The 10,496-nt window shown below is 39.9% G+C and overlaps 2 protein-coding genes and 1 non-coding gene across 3 annotated transcripts; 1 reads left to right on the top strand and 2 right to left on the bottom strand.

The window, feature by feature from the left end:
* On the bottom strand, positions 1–67 carry LOC113474720. The gene has a single exon (XR_003396407.1). It is a non-coding gene; the product is annotated as a U2 spliceosomal RNA (small nuclear RNA).
* Positions 68–956: 889 nt separating this feature from the next.
* LOC113474714 lies at positions 957–6,472 on the top strand. The gene is made up of 4 exons (XM_026836850.1): positions 957–5,034; positions 5,228–5,429; positions 5,649–5,799; positions 6,142–6,472. The coding sequence occupies exons 1-4, from the start codon at positions 1,743–1,745 to the stop codon at positions 6,346–6,348; spliced, it is 3,852 nt and encodes a 1,283-aa protein (XP_026692651.1). The 5' UTR covers positions 957–1,742; the 3' UTR covers positions 6,349–6,472.
* LOC100179197 (insulin-like growth factor-binding protein complex acid labile subunit) lies at positions 6,466–10,440 on the bottom strand. The gene is made up of 9 exons (XM_002124299.4): positions 10,292–10,440; positions 9,784–9,927; positions 9,138–9,259; positions 8,507–8,716; positions 7,999–8,236; positions 7,546–7,695; positions 7,327–7,457; positions 6,748–6,831; positions 6,466–6,682 (listed from the first exon to the last, which is right to left on the bottom strand). Exons 1-9 carry the CDS (start codon positions 10,365–10,367, stop codon positions 6,617–6,619), a joined length of 1,221 nt encoding a protein of 406 aa, XP_002124335.1. The 5' UTR covers positions 10,368–10,440; the 3' UTR covers positions 6,466–6,616.
* Between the last annotated feature and the right edge of the window lie 56 nt (positions 10,441–10,496).

Genomic DNA, 10,496 nt, shown 5'->3' with positions numbered 1-10,496 from the left:
GTCCCAGGTATTAACTGAGAAGAACAGATACTACACTTGATCTTAGCTCAAAGAGCCGAGAAGCGATACATCCGGAGGTCCTCCGGATCATTTTATTGAAGAAATACCATCGAAAAGCTCTGCGCGCCCTAGCGCCAACCGCCGGACAAAAAATATTGAGTCTCCGCTAGACCAGACAGAAAAGCAAACATAATCAATTCGTGAAATAGCAGGAAGTCACATGCTTTCTCTACTGCTACTGTGCTCTGTGTCCTCCTCTTCTTCTATTTTTTAATTCTTTAAATTTCGAAAACTGAAATCGAAAAAAAATTTCACTCCCCCTCCCAAAAAAAATTTTTTTTTGGAGAAAGAGAGAGAGTAACATCAGTAGTAATTTTGTATGATCAAGAAATTATAGCTCAAGACACTCAGGATTAACCCCAAAACAAAGTTTACACCAATTAAGGTCACCTTGTATAATATTAAATCAGTTAACGCATGTTTCAATAAACTTTAAACATTAGTTTATTGTGAGAAACAAGAATTATATTGTATGAGCGTGCGCAATACTAATGACGTCAGCCCACTTTACAAGCCACCAGACCGGATAAGCTGACAGGCGTTGAATTACTCTATGTACATAATGGCTCACTCAACTCCCTCAGGCTTTCTTTCATTCTGTTCTCATTCAACCGAACAAAAGAATGAAAATAAGGGGTAGCTTCATTGCTAGAGCACACCTTATCTGACTATTAGTTTTGAATGTGCCACTGACAATATTGTGAATAATTCAACAATTCAAATCGAATATTTTTTTTGGGATAGTCAAAACAAAAAAACAATTATTTTATTGCCCGTGAATAGATGTCGTTTTTATCCTGTCGTCTAAAGTAAACTATTATAAGTACCAGTACTGTTTACTATATGTCTTGAATTCTTAAGCAATGTTTTCAATATTAAGAGATTAAAATCAGTTTGTTTGGTGTCAACTGACTTGCCATGTAGTACGCTGTTGGGTCAGACACAAAACATGTAACCACAAGAATTTATTACAAGCGACGCGACCTCTCAAGGCGTCACTAATCTTTTCCTGATGTGATTACGCAACAAATGTCCTACATATTAATTTTGAACACTTTGGTTTACTTTTTGTAAAGTTTATTTATGGTAACATTTGCCGAATTTCTAAATAATTTTTTTTAATTTAAAATAAATGGTTGAAATAAACATGCCTGATACTATTCCAGTAGAATGTATAAATAGTTTAAGCTGTATGCATTTGAAAGCGATAACTGTACTAACATGTTTCTTAATACAAAACTGAATAAATTCTTGTTTTGTAACTGAATTAACAAACTGTGTATTATTTGCTAGTTCGCAAATGCTATACTGTACAATAAAATGGTTGGATTAATAAAATAAATCAATAAACCGCCCTGAAGAAGAACAAAATGCTAAAATAAAATAGTTTTTTATATAAAAAAATGAGTAGTGAAGAAAACATGTCCGAATTCCTTCAAAATCTTTGTTAAATGAGTAAGAAATTTTGCCTGCCAAAGTTTGTGACTATGACGTAACAAGTGTCATTATGATTGACAATCGGAAATTTGGCTGCGTGCCAACAAATTTTTCACACAATTTCACATTTTTGTTGATTCACGACGCAAAGTTTCTACTTTGATTCTGTTCCAACAAAGCGATTCAACCTTTGAAGTTTACTTCAACACTCGATTTATTACAAATCTGCGATCTCTCTTCCAACTATGGCTATCGGAAGAAACAAAGACATGGTGGAAATCCTGTCTTCCCGTCCCGAAAGGTCGACGAAGGTGACTGATCCACTGTTTCTCGTTTTTCTCTTTGTCTGCGTTGGAGGTATGGCCTGTATTGCCTGTTATAGCTTTCTATATGGAAGCCCGTTTCGATATGTCTATGGTGCTGACTCCTGGGGTAACGTCTGTGGGCGTAAAGGTAACGTCCAAGTTATGGGAGTACAGCATTCTGGTATGGACATGTCCGAAAATAAGTTGCTGCTTGCTCTCCGGGTCGACTCCGACCCGGAAGCCCCGCAGCATGAGGCATTTCTTTGTGTGAAGAGATGTCCGACTGCGATGCAAAGTTGCAGTGAGATGCTGATATCCAATGGATATCAACATCTAAACCAGTCTCTGGTTCGCATGCGAATTTGCGAATCGCCGTCAGCGAAGATGGCTGCGTTTGAAGACGCAGGCAATAGATGTGTGGTTTCGAAAGGAAACTTGGCAGTATCTTCGACTGAAGAAAACACCCTTTCCCTTGGTCACCACCCCACCGTCCCCTCTCATGACTTTGCCACCTTTGGAATTGACCTTAGTTCTTTCGTCGGAGTTGGCGAAGTTACCGGAGTAAGTGCAGCTAGCGGAATTACCGGAGTAGGTGAAGTTAGTGGAGTCGGTGGAGTCAGTGGACGAGTTAGAGGAGCTAGCGGAGTCAGTGGAATTGGTGAAGCTAGCAGAATTACCGGAGTTAGTGAAGTCAGTGAAGTTAGTAGAGTTAGCGGAGTTAGTGGAGCTAGCGGATTTAGTGGAGCTAGCGGAGTTGGTGGAGCTAGCGGAGTTAATGGAGCTAGCAGAGTCAGTGGAGCTAGCAGAGTCAGTGGAGCTAGCGGAGTTAGTGGAGCTAGCGGAGTCAGTGGAGCTAGCGGAGGTAATGGAGTTAGCGGGGTCAGTGGAGCTAGCGGATTTAGTGGAGCTAGCGGAGTCAGTGGAGCTAGCGGAGTCAGTGGAGCTAGCGGAGTTAATGGAGCTAGCAGAGTCAGTGGAGCTAGCGGAGTTAGTGGAGCTAGCGGAGGTAATGGAGTTAGCGGGGTCAGTGGAGCTAGCGGATTTAGTGGAGCTAGCGGAGTCAGTGGAGCTAGCGGAGTCAGTGGAGCTAGCGGAGTTAATGGAGCTAGCAGAGTCAGTGGAGTTAGCGGAGTTAGTGGAGTTAGCGGAGTCAGTGGAACTAGCGGAGTCAGTGGAGCTAGCGGAGTCAATGGAGCTAGCAGAATCAGTGAAGCTAGCGGAGTCACTGGAGTTAGCGGAGTCAGTGGAGCTAGCGGAGTCAGTGGAGCTAGCGGAGTCGGTGGAGCTAGCGGAGTTGGTGGAGCTAGCGGAGTTGGTGGAGCTAGCGGAGTTAGTGGAGCTGGCGGAGTTAGTGGAGCTAGTGGAGTCAGTGGAGCTAGCGGAGTTACCGGAATTGTGAATCCGCACAGAGAGAAGAGAGCTGTTTTCCCTAGCCGAAACGGCGTCTTGGACAAAATGTCGTATGGTTTGAACAAGTGCACGGATGTAGTCGTACGCTACTCGATGAATAATTGGAAAATCCTGTTATATTCTTGTGGGGTGGCAACGCTCGTATGTTTTGTCCTCATCCTACTTCTTCAGACCTTTCCTAGAGCCGCGATTATCCTGACATTGGCCAACTTTGTATTGGTTAGTGCCGCATGCACCGCTTTTTTGATATACCGCACCATTTTGGCTTGGCCGACACATACAGTTGTGATTATGGGAACCATTGCCGACCCTGTAATCACAGATGACACCTCAGCTGCAAAAGACCAACATGTTGGTTATGTTACGTTGATCCCGCTGCACATCCGTCTACTGATCGGAAGTATAGTTTGTGGCTTGTTTTCATTAACCTTGTTGTCAATTTTGATCTGGAGCAGGAAAACAATTTCTTTCCTCATTGATTTAAACATTGAAGTATCGGAGTTGCTGCAGGAGATTCTCACCATATATACCCAGCCATTAGTAACCCTTTTATTTCAGTTGGGTATTTTCTTCTATTTCGTGGCTGTCTCTTTATATCTTCTTACAATTTACACCCCGAGACCAGACGCCGATGGAATGGTGCTTTATGTCCCAGAGCCAGTACTACAGACTGTCGGACTGCTTATTCTGCATTTGATTTTAACTTGGTGGTTCTTATCCTTCGTGGATGGATGCAACCAATGCATCGTATCTGGTGCCTTGAGTTGGTATATCTTCTATTACGCAACTGCCAGTGACTGTTCGTTGTGTTTCCCAACAGTTAAACCTTTTGTACACACATTGAGGAGCTCGCTGGGTTCGATAACTCTTGGCTCCATTATTGAGCCGATCACTCGCTTGCCACGCCTCGTTCTGTCTTCTTTATCAAGCGTGGCGAAACCAGCCCAGGTTCGTCCTGCTGGACTCACTTTGGAATACTTGTCGCAGTTGTCCTACATTCGAATTGGAATGTACGGCGAAAAATTCCTGCAGTCCGGTAAAGTTGGATTTACCGTTCTGCATTCGATTGCCCCGCAGTTAATCCCACTTTTGAGAAAGAACAGATTCTGTCTCTACCTTGGAAAAGTTGCTGCTGGGATCCTCACCGCAGTTGGAGCAATCTCGCTGATGTACTTCTACCTTGAAGTACAAATAACCGAGAATTATGGCGAAGTCGTTACTTTGATTGTGCCAGCGTGTGTCCTGGCCTATACAGTTACTTCGTGCTTTTTCAACTTTTACAACACCGCCGCTGAAACCATGTTCATGTCTTATTGCCACGATCGGCAGATTAACGACAACTTTCTCCGACAGCATTACATCAGTGATCGGTTTGAGAAATTCATTCAAAAACACGAGCGATATTTCGCTAAAAACGACGACGACAAAAACAACGAAAACAACGAACGCCTCTTCGTCCCAGTCCACAATATCGAAACTACATCAGTTCACGATATCGAAACCACAGTCCTTGATATCGAAACCCCAAAGAAGTTGAAGCGCCCACGTGCGGCGAAAGGAAAACGCACGAAAAACGATGGCACCAAGTCCGTCAGTCCAACTGTACCGTATACAATGGACGACTTAAGTTTGGACGAAGTTTCCATACCAACCATCGATTCGTTTGACTTCTTGTTAGACCAAGTAAAGTTTGAACGGGAGATGTCGCCATTAAGAATGCGTTTGGACATGACCCCAGCAGACGAGGACCCTTCTCGTCCGGTCACGCCCTTACCCCCTATTAACAAACCAAAACAACCATACGAGCCGGTGCTAGTTCCAGGTAACATAAAAAATGAGGCAATGTAGTGAAAGCGTACATTGTAACTTTTAATGCAAGTTAAGCGATATTTTATCACTTTCTGTCCAGTATACTGTTATCCTAAGGACGTTTTAGTAGTTTTCATTCACTTTTATCGTCCTACTTAGTAGACATACAATATTGCGACATGTTGTTATATTGTTTTCATTTATAGGCCAAATATTGGAGGAACCAAGCCCACCGTCTAAACCCCGGTTTAAGAAATTGACAAAGAAATCAACAGACAGCAGGGCAACACCGACTGCTTCTCTCGAGAGACCAGTTGCTCCTCAAGACTTAATGAAGTATCTTCCCCGAAGTCCTCTGTATGACAGTCCTCCGAGACCAAAAACTGGATACCCGCGGGCTCGACCAGCGTAAGTTATAGGATTTACAACGATGTAGTTTATTTGGTATTGAGTTACTCGTAATCAACCCACTGAAATCACCGGTTCGTGTATATTCTGTATAGGATTGTCCACTGCGACGCACGTCATGTGACTATAGCATATAGCATCTAGCATTTCGGCCAAAGTTGGTCTGCTACCTCAATTGTCTGAATGATAAATAAATCCTTATGTAACGTTTATACTTAGGGTTCAATCTGTGGACGAAATTCTTCACTACCGAGATAATCACAGTTCCTCCTCAAACGAGTCGGAAATGAACTGCTCAACTCGCTTCATTGATACCAGAACAGTAACACCTGGGATGTACAAGAATCGACGTAAAAATCTTGACCACCACGTATGTTTTAGCTAAACAGTGTCGTAAAAATGTTGGCGTATAAAAGAGATTTGCGCCGACCCTTGAATAGGTATATATTATGTAAGTCATGCAGAGGAGAAATCACCCAAAACATTATATTACAACTCGTAAACAAATTATACGGTACAATTTTGGCCTAAATCCCGGGTCCCATGGCGTGCCATACTGTAAGACTCCACCCTTTAATCGAAAGTTTGCAAATATGGTGTATATGAAACAGAACATCCATGTCATAACGACTGTCATAGCCCGTCTCCCACGCGACGGCAAAGAAGCTACGTTCATTCGATTCAGTGAGTAATAAGCGTCCATTAAAAACAGGTCGAATTCGTAAGCATGGAGAGATACTCTTCTGACGATGACACTATTGACCCATTCAAAAAGCCCATCCATGACGATTTCGCAGCTTACCACAGTGGTGGCCAACGCATAGTTGAGCTGCCTGGGTTTAATGCCCCCCCTTCAACGCCACGGGGACCAACAGCTAGTTTTGAGCACACGATCTTGCGAAATCCATTTGAACGTTAATTGGATTGGCAATAAAAAGACTTTTTTATATTTTGTAACACTGTATGTTTTGCGCGCGCACTAATACTTTTTCCATAACCACATATTTTTTGTCTGCAATAAAATCCACACTGTGTGTGCACTTACTTGTTGTATTGTTTTTTGTATTTCATTGCGCCAGCTGTATTGTATTAATAGGGGAAAAAAAACAAATATACATATACATCTGGGTAATATACAGCAAAAAAGAATATAACTCTCATAAGAACTAAATTTGCAAAAAATCAATTTAAAACACGCAGAAATGTTGAGTACCGTCTGCAAAGTCAAACCCGAGTGCTTGCTGTGTCACATTCTGTAAAACATACTAAATTAGTTTCCGGTCTGAATGTAAATGAAAGTTGAATGAATAATACTCACGTTTAGCATAGGAATCAAACCGTTGTTTCGGAGATTAGTAAAATAAAGACCAGGCTTTCGGCAAATGATACCAATAGCTTCAATCTAAAAATCATTAAATTTGTAAAACGATTGCTTTGCTATAACAGATCAAATAGTAGGATATGAGGGAGATGGGACGCCTTTTATTTCATATTCTCGTGTAATGTAGTAGTAAACAAAAATCATTCGAAACATTATAAAGTTGCATCCTTACGACCTATAGACCGTTGTTGATTGTTTAAAACACTACTGAGTTTTTTTGTATATTATGTGCTGAATGTGTCCCATCTTCCCCCACTCTATTATATATAAATAAATGAATGTTACTTCTATACCCACTTGTGGCGAGAAAAAAGACAGTATAACACCTGTTCTTGTAAACCCTTAAGGAACTTTATATATAATTATGGTTAAAATTTAGACAACCCATTCGATTGAATTAAGTCTCGTTAAGTGTCTTGCTACGAACGACATTAATGGTAGTAGTGTCGAGCCTTGAACATGTAACCTCCGGGCTAGAGACAGCCATGCGTGAATGGTACGGGAGTTACTACTTACAAGATCGGATTTAGGTGACCCATAAGTGTCATCTGTTGATAGAGCTGTACCGTGCATCCAGTTTTCTGATATATCTAACACATGGATGTTTACAAGACCAAGGAACATATTTCTTCGGAGCGTAGTCAAAGCTAAAATAAAACGGGTATAACTCGGTTTAATTTTTGATAGGATATAAAGTAAATCAGTTGTTAAGTACTAAAAAAACTATCTTCTCACCATTATGAGACAAATCAAGTTCGGACAGCTGAGGTACATGAGTAAACGCGTGGTCCTTTATTGTGCTGATCATGTTACCATTAAGTTTTAAAATTCGCAATGCAGTCAAACCAACAAAAGTCGAAGATTTGATTTCCGTAATTTGGTTGTCTGGAATATTAAAATATATTTTAAGATATAGTAGGTTGAGGTATAAGATGCGGTTCATGTTTTCATTCTCCTTTGTCTTTACATTTGGTATAGTAAGCAAATCATATTAAGGGAATTGTTAAACGGATCATCACGATTTAAAACAGCGTTGTTAATTCTAAGCATTTCTAAAATTGATGTTACCAATTTTGTGCTGAATTTATAATAAAAATTTACACGACGTTTAAGGATTTTGTATAACCAAATTAAAATCGGGCATTTGTATCCCTAGAAACAGTAACTTATTGCAGTTAATAAACTTACAAGACAAATCTAGTTGTGTTAGCTGTGGATTTCCTGCAAATGTTCCATCGGCTATTCGGCTTAATTCGTTTCTTTTTAAAGACAGAAACTGCAAGCTGTACATGCCAGCCAGTGAGCCACCGTTAATAGAAGAAATTCTGTTGCCCTCAAGGTACAAATTTTCCAACCGCAAGAGTGCGCCAAAGCCAGCTGTTCGAATGGCGGAGATATTGTTGTATTCCAAGTTGAGAGATTTTAGCTACAGAAAAAGTACAGTTATTAAATTTCGACTTTGTACAAAACGCGCTTATGTTTACTTGTTTGCCTTTTACAGCTGTCTAAACTTTACTGTGTTTCTAATGAGTTGCAACCAAGGTTTTGTTTAAATGGCGAAAAATCAAAACGTTTGTAAATAAAGATAATTTTGTCATATATATATGGCCTGCTATGTTTATATTGTGTCACAATCCTAAAAATGAAGACAATTGTAACAAAATCTATTTATATTTAATTTAAAACCCAAACCTACCATACTCAGTCCCATGAACGTCGTGTAGGAGAATTCGGAAATCTTGTTTCGCGACAAATCCAACCAATCAAGACTCCTCAGCTCGACGAAGGAGCCAGGATAGATGATATTGATGTCGTTTGAACCCAAAAACAAATTCTTAAGAGATGTAAGGCCAGTCATGGCGAGCGGTTTCAGTTGTTGAATTGCGTTCCCCACAAGGTTCAACACCTGCGGCAATTAAATGGTTTCAATCTTTGTTTTGTAGAACGGGCCGTATAAACAGAGAAATAAATACAAAGGTCGAAAGTTTAGATGGTTTTTACACGGCCTAATGGATAAATACAGGTTTATGATTCACCTTTAATGTTTGAATATATGAATTATAAAACCGAATCTTCAGTAGGCAGGGGATTTTAAAACGCCAGAGTTAACTGCTGGTATATTGTGCATGTTAATACAAATATATATTTTTGATGGGTTTATAAAAAGATTACAATAAAAAAATAATCTGAGTCCACACCAATGATTTACTAAAGAAATATTATAAATTATTATTTGCTAGACAAAATATTTAAATTGGCTTTTAATTTAGTGTTTACATAATTAGGTTATTCTATATAAAAATCTTCTAATTAGGTTTGGTTTTTACTTTAACGTCTTTAGCATCTGCGAAACTTCCATCTGCAATTTCTGCCACATTTAAATCTTCCAGCTTTATATTGAAACTACGCTTCGACAACACCGTATCAATAACCACACCTCGTTGTTGCTCTGTAAATTAATAAACATAGCTTGTATATTCTTGTGTGGCGGGAGGGCAAGGATGGTCTTTATAACACGGGTGCTCTACTCGTGCCTATTACCCACTCAATGTAAGTGGGCCATGTCGTGCCTTCTTATAAGTTGCCACATTTGTAACTCTGTGCTGGGTATGTTTTATTTTTGTAATACATGGCTGACACTTTTGACAAACCACCAAGTGGCCACTGGGTTGTAGCAATTATCGTTAAATGTCTTGCTCAAGGACAACAAACGCCCATAATGGTACCAGCGTCGAGTCTTGCACCCACAACCGCTCTACAAAAGATGAAGACGCACTAACCGCTATTGTATCACGCGCTGTACATAATAGAATTTGTGGGTAGTTATTTGTATACCGTATCATTCGGTACCATTTATCTTGGCTTGATTCTTATCATAAGAAACCCGAACATGGCTCCATAAATAAAACACTGATGCGTAGGTACAGCACGGCGCAAGGTTAAGGTTTTTATTCAAAAATAACTTCAACTTACTTCCTTCGTTGCGACGAATATTTTCGTGCAACAGCGAAGATATAAACGGTCGTGTTATGGTCGAAAAGCCCAGCCTTGCGCACGTGATTTCAATCACGCTTTCAGGTCCCCAGGACGCCTCAGTTCGACTGCAGTTGCTTAAATCTGAAAGATAAATATAAAGTCATATATGATCTGATAAAGCCGACAATATTTTAACGACTGTCGTTTATTCTGCTAATTCCTTTCGTTGTATTCTTTGATCTTTGTTACTCTATTCGAAAACTTATGTTATGAGTAAATTGCACACAAAATTTAACGAAGAAAGCACATTTTTAATCTCATTTATAAAATGTGATTTCCGTTATCGCGAGTTTTTTTTTTTTGCAAGCGTGACATACAAATTAACTGCTAAGTTAAATAAGGGAACAAACGTTTTATACTTACACTGTTAAATTTTAGTTTAAATAAAAATGAGTGGTTTCTAACGAACAAGAACTTAAACACACCGATTAATGCAAACACTTACTTGATATTTGGGCTACAGAAGTTCCAGCAAGTAACAGCAAAGTACAAAACAAACCGAACCGCTTAATAGCATACATTTTATTTATCTTATTGTAACAGTTTAACGTCTGTATAAGAATGGTAGATTAGCACTTCGTAGCTTACTTATATACTGCCTGCGCTGCGGTGTTACGATCTGATCGCATATTTACTGCCTTTTTCTGCAA

The sequence above is a fragment of the Ciona intestinalis genome, chromosome 11 (assembly GCF_000224145.3).
Source record: "Ciona intestinalis chromosome 11, KH, whole genome shotgun sequence".
Lineage (NCBI taxonomy): Eukaryota > Metazoa > Chordata > Ascidiacea > Phlebobranchia > Cionidae > Ciona > Ciona intestinalis.
The sequence above is the reverse complement of the archived record's forward strand: the minus strand, read 5'-3'. Positions and strand labels throughout refer to the sequence as shown.

Bases quoted from the DNA above. Each gene is read 5' to 3' on its own strand.
- LOC100179197 (XM_002124299.4), bottom strand. From the start codon at position 10,367: ATGTATGCTATTAAGCGGTTCGGTTTGTTTTGTACTTTGCTGTTACTT. The intron at 8,717-9,137 runs GTAAAAACCAAA...TAATTGCCGCAG, and splicing joins CAGATGCTAAAGACGTTAAA to GTGTTGAACCTTGTGGGGAA. The intron at 6,832-7,326 runs GTAAGTAGTAAC...AATGATTTTTAG, and splicing joins GGTCACCTAAATCCGATCTT to ATTGAAGCTATTGGTATCAT.
- LOC113474714 (XM_026836850.1), top strand. From the start codon at position 1,743: ATGGCTATCGGAAGAAACAAAGACATGGTGGAAATCCTGTCTTCCCGT. The intron at 5,035-5,227 runs GTAACATAAAAA...TTTCATTTATAG, and splicing joins CGAGCCGGTGCTAGTTCCAG to GCCAAATATTGGAGGAACCA. The intron at 5,430-5,648 runs GTAAGTTATAGG...GTTTATACTTAG, and splicing joins TACCCGCGGGCTCGACCAGC to GGTTCAATCTGTGGACGAAA.